Source organism: Oryctolagus cuniculus, chromosome 11 (assembly GCF_964237555.1).
Source record: "Oryctolagus cuniculus chromosome 11, mOryCun1.1, whole genome shotgun sequence".
In the NCBI taxonomy this organism is placed as follows: Eukaryota; Metazoa; Chordata; class Mammalia; order Lagomorpha; family Leporidae; genus Oryctolagus; species Oryctolagus cuniculus.
The window spans coordinates 118,414,957-118,435,504 of record NC_091442.1 but is presented as its reverse complement, the minus strand read 5'-3'; the positions used below and the strand labels follow the sequence as shown (position 1 = coordinate 118,435,504).

At 62.7% G+C, this 20,548-nt stretch overlaps 1 protein-coding gene across 2 annotated transcripts; it reads right to left on the bottom strand.

The window, feature by feature from the left end:
- Nucleotides 1-9,269: 9,269 nt before the first annotated feature.
- Nucleotides 9,270-20,544, bottom strand: LOC138844450 (uncharacterized). Of its 2 annotated transcripts, none has more exons than XM_070052994.1 (2): nucleotides 9,908-20,544; nucleotides 9,270-9,597 (listed from the first exon to the last, which is right to left on the bottom strand). In XM_070052994.1, the coding sequence occupies exon 1, from the start codon at nucleotides 19,286-19,288 to the stop codon at nucleotides 18,251-18,253; it is 1,038 nt and encodes a 345-aa protein (XP_069909095.1). In that variant the 5' UTR covers nucleotides 19,289-20,544; the 3' UTR covers nucleotides 9,270-9,597; nucleotides 9,908-18,250. The 2 variants fall into 2 exon arrangements, with proteins under 2 accessions (XP_069909095.1, XP_069909096.1); XM_070052995.1 differs by having other exon boundaries at nucleotides 9,270-10,165; nucleotides 10,276-20,544.
- Between the last annotated feature and the right edge of the window lie 4 nt (nucleotides 20,545-20,548).

The following is a 20,548-nucleotide window of genomic DNA, read 5'->3' as shown; positions in this document are numbered from 1 at the left end:
GCGCTGCTTTGACCCTGGCCGCTCCCTGCTGGGCACCTGCGAGGCTGAGGCAGACGTCCAGGTCCTGGGCCTGCTCCCACGTGGGGCACCCAGAGGAAGCTCCTGGCTCCTGGCTTCCAACTGGCCCAGCCACAGCCGCCGAGGCCCTCTGGGGAGTGAACCAGCAGATAGAGGACCTCTCTCCCTCTCCCTCTTCTTCTCCCTCTCCCTCTCCCTCTCTCTCCTTCCCTCTCTCTGTCACTCTGAGTTTCAAATAAATAAATGTTTGTATAAAAAAAAGACGACATATAAAGGAGTCAGGATTTGCTGATTTCACTTTTGAACAATGAGTTGGTTCCCTTTGCGATAAAATCAGTCTCCCAGTGAAAGTTTGGTAAGACCGTTGCCATCCCGGAGCCGGAGCCGGAGCCGGAGCCGGAGCCGGAGCCTGGTGCGGTGCTGTCAGCGGCAGATCTGGACAGAGGCCTGTGGCCGAGCCCCCGCCCCTGCTGGGGCCACTTCCTCCGGCGCACACACAGCCTGGGTTTCCACGAGACACAGAGCAAGTGACCCGGGGCCCAGCGGGGCACCAGGAAGGCACGGCCAGCCTTCGACCCCACATCCCCCGGCCGCGGGGCGAAAGCTCTCAGGGGGGACAAAACAAGCCCTGGACTGAACCCGGGTGGACTTTGCACCACCCCACGGTCGGCAGCGCAGTCTCCGGGGCCCCTCGGCCACTGGACTCGGGAGAATGAGCGCAGGCCACTCCCAAACCCACGCCGCCCCGAGGGTTCTGGACCTTTCCAGCCAAGGCTAGCTTCGGCAGCAGCAGGACGGCCACGTGTGGCGCCGGAGGCCAGGGCCTGGGGGTGAGCCGGGGAGGCTGAGGGCTGGGGGCCGGCCCCGGAGGCCAGGGCCTGGGGGTGAGCCGGGGAGGCTGAGGGCTGGGGGCCGGCCCCGGAGGCCAGGGCCTGGGGGTGAGCCGGGGAGGCTGAGGGCTGGGGGCCGGCCCCGGAGGCCAGGGCCTGGGGGTGAGCCGGGGAGGCTGAGGGCTGGGGGCCGGCCCCGGAGGCCAGGGCCTGGGGGTGAGCCGGGGAGGCTGAGGGCTGGGGGCCGGCCCCGGAGGCCAGGGCCTGGGGGTGAGCCGGGGAGGCTGAGGGCTGGGGGCCGGCCCCGGAGGCCAGGGCCTGGGGGTGAGCCGGGGAGGCTGAGGGCTGGGGGCCGGCCCCGGAGGCCAGGGCCTGGGGGTGAGCCGGGGAGGCTGAGGGCTGGGGGCTGGCCGCCGGGTCTTCCTGGGGAGTGAGCCGGGGAGGCTGAGGGCTGGGGGCTGGCCGCCGGGTCTTCTTGGGTGCCCGGGGGCCGGCGAGCCCAGGCTGCCCAGCGCCCCGCCCCGTCAGCATTCCCAGGGCAGAGGTGAGGCCAGCGAGGCCCGGCCAGCTGGTCACCCAGCCAAAACGAGGGCTCGGGCTGGCTGCGGACAGAGCGCAAGTTCCCGACTGGGCGGGGGCCCCAGGCTTGTCCCCGCGCCCCTGCCCTGTCACCCCTCGGAAGACCCACAAAGGCCCGGATGTTGGGCAGGCACGAAAATGCAGGGGTCGTGTGCAGATGAAGACACAGACGCCTCCAACGCCCGCCCGCTCCAGGGAGGGAGGGGGGGCGCCGAGCGGCTGCCTGGACCCCAAATCCGCAGGGCACCCCCAGGGCAGTTCTTCCTCCCCGAGCCAGGCCCTGGCACCGGGTCTGAGAGGCGGCGTGATTCAGGCTGCCCAGGCTGGTGGGCGACGCTCTGCAAACTGGCCTCGGTCTTCCCGTCTGTGGAATGGCAGCAGCACAGACTTCACGCCCCGGAGGGAGTCAGGGCGCGCCACAGCGCCAGGCCCACGGCCGGCACGCTCATTGCCGTACGGCTATTATCTGGTGAATGGGCTTGAGGTAGAACTGGAGGAACACAGGAAAGGCTATGAGTAACTCCATTCTTTAAAAAATATTTATTTATTTATTTATTTGAAGGCAGAGAGAGAGAGAGAGAGAGAGAGAGGTCTTCCATTCGCTGGTTCACTCCCCAAATGGCCACAATGGCCGGAGCTGTGCCGATCCAAAGCCAGGAGCCAGGAGCTTCTTCTGGGTCTCCCACATGGGCCCAAGCACTTGGGCCATCCTCCACTGCTTTCCCAGGCCATAGCAGGGAGCTGAATCAGAAGAGGAGCAGCTGGGACTTGAACCGGTGCCTATATTGGGTGCCGGCACCGCAGGCGGCACCTGCTCCCGCTGCACCACCACATGGGCCCCACGGCTCCCTCTTTAGAATCCTGCACTAATGGGGCGGGATCTCCCCAAGGGCACGGAAGGCCCCGGCCACTGCTGACCAGGGGCTCGGACTGCCCGGGGCGGCACAGGCCTGCAGGAGCGGGAGCTCCTCCCATCCGGCTGCTCGGGCCTCCCCCCTGCTGGGCCCCTTCCCCCCAGGTCAGCACCTGTGGATGCCCAGCGCCCCCCTCACGTGGCAGCTCCCGGCGCAGACCCCAGCTCCCCGGCTGCGTTAGAGGGGTCGGCGCCGTGCCTGACAGCAGCGCTTCCTTTGGGTTGGAGACACCACGTGGCCAGCCACGCCACCCCAAGGAGACGCCAGGGGGAGCGGTTGGAAGCCCAGCCCAAGGCCCGCGTCGGTGCTACAGGAGGGTCTGAGTGCGAGTCCTGGCTCCCTCCGAGTTCCGGCCTCCGGCTCATCTGCGCCCGGAGGCAGCAGGTGACAGCGCCAGCAGTTGGGTCCCGGCCACGCGGTGGGAGACCCGGATGCACTCCAGGCTCCCTGTCTCAGACCCCGCTGTTGTGAGCATTTGGGGTGTGTGGGGGGGCAGCAGGTGGCAGCTTTGTCTCTACCTCTCAAATAAATAATTACATTTTTTTAGGATTTTTAAAAATTTATTTGAAAGAGAGTTACAGAGAGAGAGGCCTGGAGTCCAGCTGGCTGCGCCCTCGTGAAGACGACCGGTCAGGGGCCAGCGTCGTGTGGTCAGACCCACTAGACGCAGTTAAACAAGTTCCGGCTGGGGAGCGGCCCAGGTGCGCGAGTGCGCAGCCGGCCTGGGCCAGGTGCAGGGTGTGCGCATGCGCCCCCGGTGGCGGATCTGGGGAGGTGCACCCTTCCCTGCCCACCCCAAGTGACAGAGCACCTTTCTCCTGTGGGGCCCGCGAGCTTCCACTCACCCCAGGCTGCTTCGCCGCCAGACGTTTCCACCTGCATTGCGGGGCGGGGCGCGTCCCACGGAAGCCGGGGCCGGCAGGGAAGTTCATTAGCTGTCCGGCCCCACCAGCCCAGCCCAGCCCAGCCCGGGGCGCACGCCGCGTGCCCCGCGGTAGAGCTGAACTTCGACGTAAGCCAGTTTCCCAAAGCCCAGAGCCTGGCAGCAGCCCAGCGGCAGGGCCCGGTCAGCCTGAGCCGGCCGGGGACGAGAGGCCCTGTTGCTACCGCCCTGCAGCGTCCGCCTACCCTCCCCCGTCCCCGCCTTCTTCAGCCCGCAGAGCCAGCCCGCGGCTCGGCTGCACCTTTTCCATCTGCCGAACGAGACGCCACTCAACTCCCGAGTCCCTAAGGAAGCCAGGTAGACAGGCGGCAGCGTGGCGCGGTGGGTGAGACGCGGCGTGGGACACCCACGGGAGCGCCTGGGTTCCCGTCCTGCGCCACCCCTGCTGACACACGCCCTGGGCGGCACCCGGCGATGATGGCGCAAATGCTCGGGCCCCTGTCGTCCACGTGGGAGACCCAGACCGAGTGTCCGGCTCCTGGCCGTGCCCTGGCTGCTGTAGGCGTCTGGGGAGTGACCCAGCGGCTCTGCTGGGACGTTGTGTCTGGACCGCCCCCTCTGTGGGCTGGGGGGGTGCGGTCCTGCTGGGGCACGGCCCAGCTCACCTGCTCTGTGGCTGTCCGGTGCCCGCGGCCTCCGTGGGTTTGCCCGGCGCTCCCTCGGGCTTAGGTGCAGGCCCCGCGCCTGTGGCCGGAGCGTCCTGTCCCAGGAGTGACGCTGCCCGCACACGGGCCTGGCAGGGGATGTGTCAGCAGGGCGAAGCAAGACCACGTGTTTGCAGAGAGCCCAGGCGGGGGTTGCCCCAGGCGCCTGGGGCGGGGAGGGTGCAGGGACAAGGAGAAGCTATTTAAAGGCCACGGGGAGACCTCCCCCCGCTGCTGCAGGCCTGTGGGGGTGTGAGAGGCAGGTGGGCCATCTCTGTCTCTCCCCACCTTTCAGATAAAATAATGAATGCGTTTAAAAGAAGTCCACTTCGCTACAAAACTCCATGTGCAATGTGCTCATTTTCCAAAAACTTTCTGAAGACCTCTTGTATAGCTGCTCCCCTCTTTTTTTTTTCCTAAAGAAAATGTGGGGCTGGCGTTGTGGCTGCCTGTGACACCGGATTGCCATATGGACGCTGGCTCGAGTGCGAGCTGCCCCACTCGCTGGGCTCCTGGCTTCCGCTTGGCGCAGCCCTGGCCGCTGCAGCCATCTGGGGAGTGAACCAGCAGGTAGAAGACCTCTCTCTCTCTTTCTCTCTCTCTTCCTCCCTCCCCTCCCCCATCACTGTCTTTCAAACAAATATGAGTCTTTAAACTCTTTTTCAGAGTAATCCCAGCTGGAAGAAGGCCCGCCTTCTCAGTGTGGAGTGTTTCCACTGCACTTCATCAACCCCATTTACAGATGAGAAGACTGAGGCCGAGCCGGGGATGTGGCCTCCCAGGGCCGCCACGTGGGTTGGAGGCAGGGCTGTCACCAGCACGGGGCCCCCTGCTGCACCTGTGATGTTGGTATTTACCCTTCCTGAGATTTTCGGAGACCTCTGAGGACACTGATGGCTTCGCCATCCTGTCACCTGTCGGCCACTCCAGTGTGGGGGTGGGGACGGTCCCCAGCTACCTGAGTGCCTTCTGTGACTGAATGCCATTGTATTTAAGCCAAAGCTGAGAAGTCAGGCTGCCCAGCCTAGGTCCCAGAGCAAGTAAGTGGTGGGGACAGAGCTCAAACGGGGTTGCTCCACACTTCCTCCCAACCTGGGCAGCAGGGGGCGCCCCCCACTGCCTTTTCAGTGCTGTCATTCTCAAACTGTCCACCTGGGGGGCGCTGGTGGCCTGGGGCTGCTCTCCCAGAAGGAGATCAGGGCCAGCGTGGATAACCAGGCTGCACCAGGGCCTTGGCCAGATGACAGCTGGATGCCAGGGCCAGACTCGCTGCCACCCCCACCTCCCCCCCAGCCACACCCCGGAGCTGGGCAGCCCCCAGGTGCCATCTCTGGCTCGCTAGCCCCTGGACAGGGAAGAAGAGGGCCTGGGGGTGGAAGCAAGATCCTGCCTGGACTGATGCCCAGTGTGTGGGGTCATCCCTCCCCTACCCTGGGCCCCCATCCCCCTTTGCAGAGGCCTGCCTCTGGGCAGCTCCCAGGGGAGGACGGAAAGGCACTGGGTGCCGACAGACAGGGCCCTGGGGGGCGGGGCCTGTCCCCGGCCCCTGGCTCCCCCCCCCGTCCCCCCGCATGAGCTGGGCTTTCTGCTTGCCAGATGCCACGAAACAGACCGAGAACTTGGCGTGGCAGCGTCCTAACTTACTCAGATGGGCACCCCCGTGGGCTGGCCTGCGCCCAGGAACCTGTGCAGGAGTGACTTCTGGGCACCCTCTCCCCCGGAGCTGGGTGCAGCCAGGTGGGCGGGCTTCCAGTCCCCTCCCAGCCACCCATCAGGTCTGGGAGGAGCCGGCCTCTGTGCCACCGGCTGCTCACCCGTCTCATGCAGGGGAGGGCTGGCCCGGGCTGGGTGCCACTAACCTCTCCCCATCGGGCTTATCTCAAGGCTGCTTTGACAGTTGTGTGCCACCTGGGGCGGACCCAGCAGCCCTGCCCAGCCCCCTCCATGGGGCCGGGGCCAGCGACCTGGGTGTCATCCTGGAAAAAGGGCTGCGGCCATGTGGGGGCCAGAGGGCTGCGTGGTCGGAGACCAGAACCTGCCATCTTGCCTTTGCCCCCCGAATCCTCCAGGCTGGCTCCCTGAACTCCTGGCCTGTGTATTCCTGGGGGGCTGCCTCTTGGGGCCACAGCCAGGACGCCAAGGGGGCTGCTCCTGTCCTTCTCTGGGACCCCCAGCCCTGCACCCGCCCCGCACGGGGCTGCTGTGTGGGTGGCAGCTGGCGGCAGCCAAGCGCTGAAGCCTCGGGCCCGGCCCACCCGCGGCTTCCCTCCTCCCCGCAGCCTGTCTCCCTCCCGTCTCCCCGTGCCCAGCTCTGGGGAGGCAGCCTGTCTCCCTCCCGTCTCCCCGTGCCCAGCTCTGGGGAGGCAGCCTGTCTCCCTCCCGTCTCCCCGTGCCCAGCTCTGGGGAGGCAGCCTGTCTCCCTCCCGTCTCCCCGTGCCCAGCTCTGGGGAGGCAGCCTGTCTCCCTCCCGTCTCCCCGTGCCCAGCTCTGGGGAGGCAGCCTGTCTCCCTCCCCGTCTCCCCGTGCCCAGCTCTGGGGAGGCAGCCTGTCTCCCTCCCCGTCTCCCCGTGCCCAGCTCTGGGGAGGCAGCCTGTCTCCCTCCCGTCTCCCCACGTCAGGACTCGGAACCGTCCGCTCCTGCCGAGTCCGGAGCCTTGGGTGTTGCTCAGTTGTTGCTTCGGTCGAGGACGGCTTTCCTGAGAGCGGTCCAGGGTGTCCTGCTTGCCCACCCCACCCCCGCAGGGCAGCTCCACGCTTCCAGGCTTGGCTCGAACCTTCTGGAAAGGGCACGTGGGCGCAGAAGTCAGCAGGCGTCTCGCTCCCGGGGACACTTACAGCGACTGCCTCCGCCCAGCGTTTTCAGCTCGCGGCCCCCGCAGCTCACCTGAGGCTGCACCGTGGCACGTAGGGCCCCTACCCTGGGTGCCAAGGCCTCACCCCACACGTGGTCACCAAGGACTAACGGGGCCTGATGCCCCGGTGCCTTCGTTCTTGGGCCAGGAGGAAGTGAGAGGCACGCCAGGTACAAAGCTAAAGCAGGCACTGGAGATCAGGAGTCCAGGTAACTGACCCCAGTTCCAGCGGGCGGCTGATTGGAGGAGGCGTTTCTCCAGAGACGCACGCGGGGCCGACAGCACAGGAAGAGACCTCGGCATCAGCGAGCACCCGGCAACCGTGCACGAGAGCCTCGGGGAGGGGTCACTTCCCATCTGCCGGGCGACCGCGGTCGCAGGCAGACTCGGCCTAGGACCTCTGCGTCCGGGCAGGCATGCCTGGGTTCGAGTCCCCCCTCTGCGTCCTAGGTGGCTTCTGCCCGTGCCTGCCCCAGGAGGCGGCAGACGGCTCCGGGACGTGGGTCCCTGCCACCCACGGGGAGACCTGATGGAATCGGCCTGCTCCAGCCCCATTTCACTGCGTTTGGGATCATGGGCGCTCGCTCACTCTCTGCCTCTCAAAGTATCAAAACAGATTATTTCTTAAAGATTCATTTTATTTATTTGAAGGGCAGAGTTAGAGAGAGACAGAGAGAGAGGTCTTCCATCCTCTGGTTCACTCCCCATATGGCCACAACAGCCGGGGTTGGGCCAATCCGAAGCCAGGAGGAGCTTCTTCCGGGTCTCCCATGTGGGTGCAGGGCCCAGGCGCTGGGGCCATCCTCCACTGCCTTCCCAGGTCATTGCAAGGAGCCATCTGGGACTCCAGCATTGCAGGTGGCGGCACAACACTGGCCCCCACAAGATTATTTTTTATTTATTTTTTTAAGATTTTATTTATTTGACAGGTAGAGTTACAGACAGTGAGAGAGAGAGAACGGTCTTCCCTCCGCTGGGTCACTCCCCAAATGGCTGCAATGGCCGGAGCTGCGCCCATCTGAAGCCAGGAGCCAGGAGCTTTTTCCTGGTCTCCCACGTGGGTGCAGGGACCCAAGCACTTGGGCCATCTTCCACTGCTTTCCCAGGCCATAGCAGAGAGCTGGATCAGAAGAGGAGCAGCCGGGACTCGAACCGGCGCCCATATGGGATGCCAGCGCCGCAGGCGGAGGATTAACCTGTGCCATGGCGCCAGCCCCTGAAAGGTTACTTTTTAAAGATGGTTGGGCCAGGGCTGTCCCACTGGGCAAGAACCCCCAGAGGTGGGGAGTGGTTGTCAAGGCCTGGGCGCAGCGGGCAGCCTCAGGTGTCCCTTTCTCTAGTTGCACACAGGCTGTTAGTGGAGCTGGGGCTGCCCACCCCTGGTTCCAGGACCGCCAGTTCTCAGCCTGTCCCACCTGCCCGCCCTGGGCCCTTTGCTCCTTGGCGTCTGCCCTGGCTGGGGCATCTTCTCCACACCCACTCCAGGCCGCACTCGGCCGTCTGCCCAGCCATGCCCTACCCTGGGGCAGCTGCACCACAGCTCCCGTCCCCAGAGTGTCACTTAAGAGAAATCTTCCCTCCGCTGGTTCACACCCTAAATGTCCAAAATGGCGGGGCAGGGCAGGGCTGAACCAGGAGTGAAGAGCTTTCTCCAGGCCTCTGATGTGGGTGCAGGAGTCCAGGCACTCGGGCCGTCCTCCACAGCTCTCCCAGGCGCACTAGCAGTGAACTGGATCAGAAGCGGAGCAGCCGGGTCTGGAGTCAGAGCCCACATGGGATGCTGCCATCACAGGCGGTGGCTGTACCTGCCACGCCGCAGTGCCGGGCCCCCAGAGTGTCCCTTTAGAGAATGTTCGCTGGGGGTGGGTGTCATGGCACAGCAAGTGGGCCACGGCTTGGGGTGCCGGCCTCCCAGAGCAGACTGCGGGTTTGAGCCCCACTTCCTGCCAATGTGCCTGGGAGGGCAGTGGAAGCTGGGCCTGCTGCCCACGCGGGAACCCGCATGGAACTCCTGGCTCTTGGAGTTAGACTGGCCCAGCCCTGTCCGTTGCAGGTGTTTGAGAGGTGAACCACTGGATAGGCGATCTCTCTCTCTCTGTGCCTTTAAAATAAATTTTAAAAACCTTAGAATAGGCCGGCGCTGCGGCTCACTAGGCTAATCCTCCACCTGCGGTACCGGCACACCGGGTTCTAGTCCCGGTTGGGGCGCCGGATTCTATCCCGGTTGCCCCTCTTCCAGGCCAGCTCTCTGCTGTGGCCAGGGAGTGCAGTGGAGGATGGCCCAAGTGCTTGGGCTCTGCACCCCATGGGAGACCAGGAAAAGCACCTGGCTCCTGCCTTCGGATCAGCGTGGTACACTGGCCGCAGCGCGCGGGCCATGGCAGCCATTGGAGGGTGAACCAATGGCAAAAGGAAGACCTTTCTCTCTCTCTCTCTCTCTCACTGTCCACTCTGCCTGTCAAAACAAACAAACAAAAAAACCCTTAGAATATCGTTTATTGTTATTATTTATTTGAAAGAAAAGAGACAGACAGTGGTCTTCCATCGGCTGACTCATTCCCCAGATGTCCACAGCTGGGGCTAGGCCAGGCCTCAGCCAGGAACTCAACCCAGGTCTGCAGCGTGGACGGCAGGGGCCTAAGTGGTGCCCAGTACCCACGTCCTTGACTTTGCTTCATGAGAAAACTCGGGGCCGGTGGGGGAATAGCAGATGGTGAGCGGCGAGTGTCTTACTGAGGAAGCAGAGGTGTGGACTTGCAGAGCAGGGCTCCCGGGGGGTGAGAGGCCCCGTCTGCTGTGTTTAACAACATGTGGGGCCTTAAAGAGAGAGGGGGGCCCCGTGGTAAGAGGCAGGAACAGTCGTGGATCCTCTGGGAGGTAGGTGATGTCCCCCCTCCCCAGTCCTCCAGCCACTGCCCCTTCCCTGCCGCCGTGGCCACCGTGGCCGTGCTGGCACTGTGGGTGTCATCAGCAGTGAGCGTACGGCAGCTCCGGGTCAGCCTGGGCTCTGGGCTCCGAACCTGGGCTGAGCCTGGCCAGACAGGGTGTGTTTACCTTCACAGCAGGGAACCAACCCCACACCCAGACTACCCACGTGTGTGTGCACGTGCGCGTGCGCGCGGCTCACCGGCCACCTCCACTCTGTCTGCTGCTCTGAGGCAGCGCATCCGCAGGCAGCTGGATGGGAAGTGGAGCTGGGTTGGGTCCAGGCACTCGTGTGGCACATGGCATCTTGCCCGCTGCGCCCAACACCAGTGTGGCCACCACACGGCGCTGACGGAGTTGGGGCCCTGCCAGCTCGAACAGCCGTATTGATTATGTCATATTGATTATGTCCAGCTGAGGTCCCTGGAACCGTCTGCAGCTGTGGATTCCTGTGGGAGGGCTAGAAACGGGGCAGCGTGAATCCGAATAAACAAGCTCTGTGAAGTGCCTCTTACCCCGCCCCCAGCTCTTAGTGGCCCCCGAGAGCAGAGTGCCCAGGCCAGAGCCCACCTGTCCTGTGAAGCCTTCAAGACGCGCTGATCTAGGGCGGCGGGCCGTCACGCTCTGTCATGGTCTCGTGAAGGCCCCTGTACACTTCCTCAGACTTGCGTGCCTTTCTCTTGCTCAGCTTTTGTGTTCCTTGGTTCTGAGATGCAGCTAAAGAGGGCGGGGACTTCTCTCCCCTAAGGTGTGCACAGGCCCCAGTTCTCCCTGCTCGGTGACTGTGTCGCGGCCTTGGGGAACTGTCCCGGCCCCTCCCCAGCGCAGAGCGGCTCAGCAGACCCCGTGCTCCCAGCATCGGTGCTCCCGCCTCCAGCACTGACAAGCCATCCCAGCTCCTCTCCATGTTTGAAACCTGCTCCCCAGAGATCAGCTCACAGGCGCCCCCGAGGCCCAGCCCAGGGTGGGTTCGGGTGAGGCAGGTGGTCTGGCTGGTTCTCCTTCTTCCAGGGAAGTGGGGACCCTGCACTCCCAGCCCAGGCACGAGGGGTGTGCGTGTGATAATCCAGGCAGAAACGCGGCCCCTCCAGAGGTCACTGCACAGCCCACACCGGCCCACCTCTGCCTCTCTGTCAGCATCCGTCCAGCCCTTCAGGATTCCAGAACTGGACCCCGCTGCCTCCCAGGCTCGCCTGTCTCTCCTCACACTCCCCCAGCTCAGCCTCAAGACTTCACCTGCCTCATCTCGGCAACACCGGCCCTGCTTCCCACACCTGACGACCACACCACAACCAGTCTCCACGCATCACTTCCGGTGGGTAAGTGCTGCAGTTTGCTCCGAATTCAAAGTGACCTGCGTGTCATTTTACCTGGTGCCTCCAGTCCCAGCCCAAACAACCCAGACACGGTGAAGTTTGAGTAGAACTTTTTTTAAAAAAGCTTACTTGGGGCTGGTGCTGTGGCGTAGCCAGTAAAGCCACTGCCTGCAGTGTCAGCATCCCATATGGGTGCCGGTTCGAGTCCCAGCTGCCACTTCTGATCCAGCTCTCTGCTGTGGCCTGGGAAAGCAGTAGAAGATGGCCCAAGTGCTTGGGCCCCTGCAGAGACCTGGAAGAAGCTCCTGGCCCCTGGCTTCGGATTCGTGCAGCTTCAGCTGTTGCGGCCAGCTGGGGAGTGAACCAGTGGATGGAAGACCTCTCTCTCTCTGTGCCTCTCCTTCTCTCTGTGTAACTCTGACTTTCAAATAAATATATAAATCTCTAAAAAACAGTATTTTATAAAAAGATTAAAAAAGCTTACTTTGGCTTGAAGGGCAGAAAGAGAGAGAGAGAGAGAGAGAGCGAGGCTTCCATCCCAAGGCTTCTTCCCAAATGCCCACAACAGTCATCGTCACTGGACCAGCTGAGGCTGGACAGCCAACACACCGGGGCAAGAGTCGGTGAGACCAAGCCCCTGCAATGTGAGACCCGGCCTCTTGTCCATCTCCCGCGGCCCATGGTGTCCTCGCCTGTCCTTCACCGAAAGTTCACTGGCTTGAGGGACTGGCACCACTGGCCCTGCAAGGTTCTGATCCCGTGACTCAAGACGGCATTGGCTTCCCCAGTAGATAACCCGCTGTCGGCCGGTCCTGTCCAGAGGGTGTTTAAGGCAAGTTGTAGTCCAGGCCGGGAAGCTCCAGGCCTGGGGCAGAAGGGGACTGCCACTTACATGTAGCCCCCAGACCCGCTGGAGCCCACCCGGCCATTGTACATCCCCTAAAGGGCACAGCATCACTGACCAACCAGCAACTCGGACATGAGCTGAACACGCACCCCTCAGCCCCAGCTTCAATCTGAATGAACCGTCACCCCCAACTCCTCGGGAGCCCGGAATCAAGCAATGGCCACCTGGCTCCTGGCTCTGCGTGGCGCAACAGGCACTTCCTGCCTGGCTTTCCATGCGTCGGGCGAGCGGACCCGGTTTTGGGGGCTCTAAGGCAACTCCTCCAGCTAGTCTGGGGGCTCAGCAACATTGGTGTGTTTACTGGAGTGGCCACCGGGAGAAAGGTGGACTCTGTAGCCCTGAATATGCAGGAAGACTGAAAGGAAAAAGGGTAGTTGGGGGTGAGGGGAGGCCCTGAGGCCAGACGGGGTCACAGGTTAACCTCAGGTGAGTGAGTCGCAAGACCAGCAATCGGCTTGTTAGTTAAAATGTGCAGATGAACCAGGTCAAGCCGAGAGCCCAGAACTCCATCCTGGCCTCCCACAGGAGTGACAGAGCCCAGGCCTCCATCCTGGTCTCCCACAGGAGTGACAGGAGCCCAGGCCTTCATCCTGGTCTCCCACAGGAGTGACAGAGCCCAGGCCTCCATCCTGGTCTCCCACAGGAGTGACAGGAGCCCAGGCCTCCATCCTGGTCTCCCACAGGAGTGACAGAGCCCAGGCCTCCATCCTGGTCTCCCACAGGAGTGACAGGAGCCCAGGCCTCCATCCTGGTCTCCCACAGGAGTGACAGAGCCCAGGCCTCCATCCTGGTCTCCCACAGGAGTGACAGAGCCCAGGCCTCCATCCTGGTCTCCCACAGGAGTGACAGGAGCCCAGGCCTCTATCCTGGTCTCCCACAGGAGTGACAGAGCCCAGAACTCCATCCTGGTCTCCCATAGGAGTGACAGGAGCCCAGGCCCTTGGGCCGTCTCGCACTGCTTTCCCAGGATGCATCAGCAGGAAGCTGGGGTGGGAGAGCAGCGGGGACTGGAACCGGCGCTCCGATGTGGGGTGCGGGTGTCCCAAGCCTTACCTGCTGCGCCACAACACCTGCAAGCAGTTATTTCCAGCGACATCTGGGACCCACTTGTACTAAAACAGAGTTCTTTGTCGGACATTCAGGTTTTATGTTTTTATCTACATCTGACAACCCGGTTCCTGCACCGCTAACAGGAACTGGGGTGAGGGGGCTGCGAGTGCAAGGACAGCCCCGCTCCAGGCCCGAACCCCTGCCCCCGTGTGGGCATGGCAGGGCCAGGACCTGGGGGGCCCCTCCACCGGCCCTGCTGTCTGCTCTGTGGGCCCCGGCTTCCTCCTCTGCGGGGAACTGACAGTTTTTCTGCCCCCACCCCCACCCGCAGGGACGCAACATCGGGGCTGAGTCAGGGATGCTCCAGGTTCCTGGCACCGTGGGCACCTCGGCTCGCGGCAGCACCCTGAGGGACCCGGACAAGGGGCTTTCCCCACTTCGGCCTACAAAGCAGTTTCCAAGCCACTGAAGCCACTCCAGTGGTGACAGATTCCAATCGGAATCACCCACAGAGCTGGTGGCCGTGGGGGAAGTGTGGTGGGCGAGGACATCCCAAGGCTGCTTCCCCGGCGGGGGAGCTCCTGGCCGGCTCGAGCGCGCGCGGGGCGAGCTGACGTCACGCAGCGCCAGACCCCTTCTGCAGTCCCGACGAAAAGCAGCCCCAGAGCTCCCCCAAGACGTGCAACACCGCACCTGGGGTGGGAGCTGGGCCAGGAGAGGCGCTGGCCAGGACACCGGGGGCAGCTGGACAACCGGAGCATGGGCTGAGGGGCAGACAACAGTGCTTGTTCCGAACTCGATCCTTGCACAGGGCAGCACAGTAGCTTTTCCTTAGTAGGTTCTGGGGTGCCTGTGGGAGGGGTTGCCCCGGGGCACTTGGGTGAGTCCCTGTGGTCCACCCAGGGATGGGAAACCCCTCCTCCTAAGGCAGGCCTGCTCCTCAGACGCGGAGCTGTGCCGCCCTGCTCCCCTGCGGCTGTGGTTTGGCTGTAAAGGGTCACCTACCCACAGCGAACCCTCAAGGGTCCCGCAACAGCAGATAAGGAGACAGGGAGACTGGGGTGTGTGTGACAATTGGTAAATCTAGTTGTCCACTGTACTATTCTTTGTAAGTAAGCAATTTTACTTTTAAAACCGTATTCATCCGAAAGGCAGAGTGACAGAGAGACGAAGTCAGAGAGAGACATCTTCCGCCCACCAGTTCATTGCCCGTAACAGCCAGGGCTGAAGCCAGGAGCCTGGAGCTCCACCCAGGTCTCCCACGTGGGTGACAAGGACCCAGCTACCGGAGGCATCTTAGGCTGCGGCCCTCCAGGGTGCGCACCGTCCCAGTGTTATGGGGAAAACGGCAGAGAAAAGAGGTGACCTTGGTTCTTGTCTCACGTGGAAGACTTTCCACGCAGACAAGGCTGTGAGCAAAGCGAGATTTAAGTCAGAAACCTCCTGCCTCGGCAGCTGGGGGGAGGGGGGCTCCAAGAGGGGGAGACCCCAGAAACTGGTGGAGCAGCCTTCTCAGCAGGATCCAGGGAAGAGTCAGAGGGCGGGGACCGCCATCTCTAGCCCGCTCACGCCAACACAGAGCCATCGGGGTGGGCAGGCACCCTCCTTCTGTTCTCACGATAAACTAGAAACTGAGAAGCGTGGGGTCAGCACTCTGGGCCTGCTGAAGGCAGCTTCTGGGGAGAAGCATGCACCTTGTCCACTCTTTTTTTTTTTTTAAGATATAGGATGCCAGCGCCACAGGCGTAGGCTTAACCTACTGTGCACAGCGCTGGCCCCTCTTGTCCACTCTTCCACCACGGCCCCTGCCTATTAGCCATTTAACTGTCACACCGGCAGGAAGCTGGCTCCAAAGCAGAGGTGGAACGTGAACCCAGGCACTCCCACATGGGACATGGCTGTCTCAAGTGGCAGCCGAACCCACTGGACCGCAATGCTGGCCCTCACTGTGTTGCTCTCCCAACTTCTCTGAACTTCTAATATTTTTTTTCTTTTTTTTCGACAGGCAGAGTGGACAGTGAGAGAGAGAGAGACAGAGAGAAAGGTCTTCCTTTTGCTGTTGGTTCACCCTCCAATGGCCGCTGTGGCTGGCGCGCTGCGGCCGGCGCACCGTGCTGATCCGATGGCAGGAGCCAGGTGCCTCTCCTGGCCTCCCATGGGGTGCAGGGCCCAAGCACGTGGGCCATCCTCCACTGCACTCCCTGGCCACAGCAGAGAGCTGGCCTGGAAGAGGGGCAACCGGGACAGAATCTGGCGCCCCGACCGGGACTAGAACCTGGTGTGCCGGCGCCGCAAGGCGGAGGATTAGCCTAGTGAGCCGCGGCGCCGGCTTGAACTTCTAATATTTTTCAAACAAAACGTCTGGGTAAACACAGACTGCAGAACGCAGTATCGGAAGAAGCGGCCTGTCACTGGAGCGCAGTGGGCTAAGCCACCGCCTGCCACCCCAGCCCCACTTCAGAACCAGCTCCCTGCTAATGCTCCTGGGAGGGCAGCGGAAGATGACCCAAGCCCTTGGGACCCTGCACCCACGTGGGAGACCTGAATGGAGTTCCTGGCTCCTGGCTTTGGCCTGGCTCAGCCCTGGCCATCCTGAACCAGCAGATGGAAGCTTGCTCTCTCTCTCTCTGTAACTCTGCCTTTCAAGTAAATAAATAAAATTTTTAAAAAAGAACTAGCAAAAAAAACAAAATTAAAAAAAGCTGTCTCCATGCTTAGTGAACTGTAATCTAAGTTACTCTTAACCTGCTACCTGAGACCATATTCTTGTAAGTAGCTGAGTCTTGGCTAATCACAGCTGTGTTCTGCCAATCAGAGGCTAAAACTGCCAAAACATGTCCAAATCAGGCAAACATGGGGAAGGGGAGAAGGCGGGCCGGTCAGAGCAGCAGGTTAAGCTGTTGCCTGTGGGGCAGGGCATTCCATGAGTGCTGGTTCAAGTCCTGGCTGTTCCATTTCCCACCCAGCTCCCTGCTAACGCACGTTCTCGAAGCACCTGCGTCAGCCTGCCCACCTCTGCCTCTGATCCAGCTTCCTGCTCACAGCCGGGAGGCAGCACATGATGGGCCGGACATTTGGGTTCGTGCCACCCATGATGAAAACCCGGATGGAGTTCCTGGATCCTGGCTTCAGCCTGGTCCAGCCCTGGCTGTGTGGGCATCTGAAGGCATAAAGATCTCTGCCTTTCAAATAAATAAATCTTTTTTTTAAAAAAAGACATCTTCCTTGACCTTTTCATATTCAGATGGACAAAAGCTAACTGCTGATTCTGTGACTAATCAGGATTTGCTTGAACACACATCACGCTTGTTTGAGAATTCCAGGCACTGGTTCCAGGGCAATGTTTGGAACCACGAGACTTGGTCACCGGCTGTGAACAGTCAGGCCTTGGATCAAAGGGACGGCTGTCCAGCAGGTGTCCAGCCTGACCCTGGAGGCCTGCTCCACCTCCAGCACCCCAGCCCCGCCCACTCTGGACGAGCTCTTGCTAATGAGCACGGGGAGAAAAGCGCTGGGACAGCGTCCTGCCCTCCCCCAAGGTTGCTGCCCTCCGGAATAAACCTATCTCCTTGCATCAGTCTTCCTGGTTACGTTGGCTGTCCAGCCTTGAGCAGCCTGAGCCGAATTCTGCCTGTGTCACAGGCAGGATGGAGACAGCTCAGAGGGGAGAGGAGGGCTCAGAGGACAGGGGACAGGAACTGTCGCAGCCCCTGAAAAGCACCAAGTCCTGGCCTCACTCGGCGACTGCAAGGGAGTCTGTTGGGAGCCGAGGCCCAGATCAACGATCAGGCAAAACAAACACCACTGGGTCAGTGTCTCACCAGGTCACGTGGACAGCCGGAGGACAGGCCTGGAGGCCATGGCCACTGTTCTGACCACATGGTGTGCCCAAGCGGACCCAATCTGCCCTCAGTACTGGCTTAGAGCCAACCTCCTAAGTCCACGCGTGGCCACAGGCCTGGGGGTCACTCAGCTAAGCAGGAATCCATGCCGGTCAGCGCAAGGCCAGCCCTAGTGTGCGGTCGGTGTCCAGATTGTCACCATTACGGCCGCAGCACCTTAACCTTTCTTCCAGCTCCCTGCCCCAGCCACAAGAACTCAAAACAGACGGACACACATCGTGCCCCAGTGAGAGAGGATTTATTTAGGAGAGTGACAGAAACATCCACGGACGAGCGTGGGGCTCCCTACACGAAGCGCTGCCTGGGGGGAGACACGGAGGAAGGGCCCCTCCCACGTGATCGGCCTCTTGATGAGGAAGTGGTGGTGCCTGGATTAACCACCCAACGTGGTGGAGTTCGGGGTTAGTGTGCAGGGGCTTTCCGGGATTGACAGGGCACCCCACATGGAGTTTTATTTTTTTATTTTTGACAGGCAGAATTAGACAGTGAGAGAGTCAGAGAAAGGTCTTCCTTCCGATGGTTCACCCCCCAAATGGCCACTACAGCCGGTGCCCAGTGCTGATCCGAAGCCAGGAGCCAGGTGCTTCTCCTGGTCTCCCATGCGGGTGCAGGGCCCAAGCACTTGGGCCATCCTCCACTGCACTCCCGGGCCACAGCAGAGAGCTGGCCTGGAAGAGGGGCAACCAGGACAGAATCCGGCGCCCCAACTGGGACTAGAACCCGGTGTGCTGGCGCCGCTAGGTGGAGGATTAGCCTAGTGAGCCACGGCGCTGGCCAATGGAGTTTTACCTTCCACTTGGCCCCCATGTCCCTCTTCTTCCCGCTCCCAGGTGAGACATGGGTGCATCGCTGGAAAATGAGCGTGTTAAACTGGTAAGGTAAGGCGATCAAGCGCCAGTGCAGGGCTGGTGGACACTCCAGCTCACAGACTGCCCGCTCACCCCGGCCTGGCTCCTCAAGGCCCTTTCTGCTTTTCACAGGGAAATCGCCTCGGTGGGCAGCGGGCGAAATGCAAGCAGCAAGCAAGTGCTCCATAACGTAGGCCGAGGGGCCCCTGTTGTGGTGTGGCCACCCCACGAGGCCGGCATCCCGCATGGGCGCTGGTTCAAGTCCCAGCTGCTTCACCTCCCACCCTGCTCCCTGCTCCTGGGAAGCAGCAGAGGATGGCCTAGACCTTGGGCCCCTGCGCCCACGTGGGAGACCTGGATGGACTCCAGGCTCCTGGCTTGAGCCTGGCCCAGCCCAGGCCATTGCAGCCATTTGGGGAATGAACCAGGGAATGGAAGATCTCTCTCTCTCAAGTCTGCATTTGAAGTAAATAAATAGATCTTTTTTTAAAAAAAGCATGTTGATTGTGAACAGTGTTAGCTTTACGTCTGGAAACAATTAGGAAATGGCTCGGCCAGGTTAGTAGGGAGAGAGATGGCCAGTATTTGTGATCGGGGCCTTTGATGTAGGTAGGGCGGCAGTGAGGAGCTGAGGGCTGTTAGTCCAACAGTACCACAGACTGTCGGCAGAGCCTGTGTGCACAGTACCACAGACTGTCGGCAGAGCCCGCGTGCACAGTACCACAGACTGTCAGCAGAGCCCACGTGCACAGTACCACAGACTGTCGGCAGAGCCCACGTGCACAGTACCACAGACTGTCGGCAGAGCCCGCGTGCACAGTACCACAGACTGTCGGCAGAGCCCGTGTGCACAGTACCACAGACTGTCAGCAGAGCCCACGTGCACAGTACCACAGACTGTCGGTAGAGCCCCGTGTGCACAGTACCACAGGCTGTCAGCAGAGCCCGTGTGCACAGTACCGCAGACTGTCGGCAGAGCCCCGTGTGCACAGTACCACAGACTGTCGGTAGAGCCCCGTGTGCACAGTACCACAGGCTGTCCGCAGAGCCCGCGTGCACAGTACCACAGGCTGTCGGTAGAGCCCCGTGTGCACAGTACCGCAGACTGTCGGCAGAGCCCGTGTGCACAGTACCACAGACTGTCAGTAGAGCCCCGCGTGCACAGTACCACAGACTGTCGGTAGAGCCCCGTGTGCACAGTACCGCAGACTGTTGGCAGAGCCCGTGTGCACAGTACCACAGACTGTTGGCAGAGCCCGTGTGCACAGTACCACAGACTGTCGGCAGAGCCCGCGTGCACAGTACCACAGACTGTCGGTAGCGCCCGCGTGCACAGTACCACAGACTGTCGGTAGCGCCCGTATGCACAGTACCGCAGACTGTCGGCAGAGCCCCGTATGCACAGTACCCCAGACTGTCGGCAGAGCCCGCGTGCACAGTACCGCAGACTGCCGGTAGAGCCCTGTGTGCACAGTACCACAGACTGTCGGCAGAGCCCTCGTGCACGCCCAGCCCCACCCCCTTCTGCGCAGGGCAGGGGCCGCGGGCGGGTACCCACATGAGTGTGCAATCCTGGGGTCGGCACCCTCCCTCCCACCACGCCCTGGCGCGTGACAGAAGTGGGCGCTCAGGGCCGCCCCAGGCTCTGCCCTCATCCCGGCGCCCCGTCCACTACCCCTCTCCCTCCTGAGCTGCCCTCTGCCCTTCCGTGACCTTCGTGGGGTCTCCTCCGGGAACTCAGATAAGAACCCGCACCCGGGGCACAACAGCAGGCCCCGCCCCGGCCTGATCTTGCGGCTCCTTGGCTGGCCCGGCGTGGACGCCCTTCATCTAAGCGGTGCTCACGTCTCCGCCTCCAGGCAGTGAGTGTGTTGAGGGAAAGGCACGTGTGGGAACTGGCCACAGCCTGTGACCCCGACCAGGAGGCGAGAGCCGGCTCAGCCACCTGCCAATCTCGGAGAAACCGGACGCCACCGGCACGCGTCCGCAGCCAGGCTCGTCATCTTCAGTGCAGAGAGAGGAAGACCGCGGGCGGCGACTGCTGCTGTCTGGGCCCAGGCCCGCGTCTCCGAGGACGCGCCGGTCCCAGGGTGGCCCGGGGGACACCAGCAAGGGCGGAGCCGCTGGTGTCCCGGGCTGTGGTCGTGCACAGGTGGACCCTCGCACCCCTCGGCAGGTGCCCCCAGCGACCACCCGGCTTGCCCCGGGGGGCCCCACACCGCAGCAGGCCCGGAGCTCCCGCTGCGGGGCCCCTCCCGCCTGCCCACCTGCCCCGCCCCTGGGCTCCGCCACTCACCCGTGTCTCCTCTGCCCGCGCTCGGAGCACCCGCAGCCCACGGCGGCAGCCCGGACCTTCCAGGAGGGCAGAGCGGGTGTCCACGTCTCAGCGCTTGCGTCCTCGGTGCTCGGGTCCAGGCACGCGGGAGAGGTCCCGCCAGTCTGCGGGGTGCCCTCAGGGAGCCCAGTGGGAACGCAGGGGCCACTCCACCTACGAGGCAATGGGCGGCCCGAGTGGAGGGGCCCCTTGACCTGGCACCCCTACGGTGAGCCAGAGCGGGCCCCGAGGCGGCAGGGGCCACGCGTTCGGAGCCCTGCACGCGGGGCACAGGCAGGCCCGGGAGGCCCGGGAGGCCGGCACCGCGCTCGGGGCTGCGAGCTGGGGCCCGCCGCGCTCCGAGGCCGGGACCTCGGGGTCTGGCTCCGGGGACCGCCGCGAGGGCGCCATCTTGCTTCCGCCCCGCGCGCGGCCCCAGGACACGCCGCGGCCGCAAAGCAGCCCCGCCGCCGCGCGCGCCGCCACGTGCGCCGGAGGTCGCGCCC

Coding starts and splice junctions, on each gene's coding strand:
- LOC138844450 (XM_070052994.1), bottom strand. CDS start 19,288: ATGTGGGTACCCGCCCGCGGCCCCTGCCCTGCGCAGAAGGGGGTGGGG.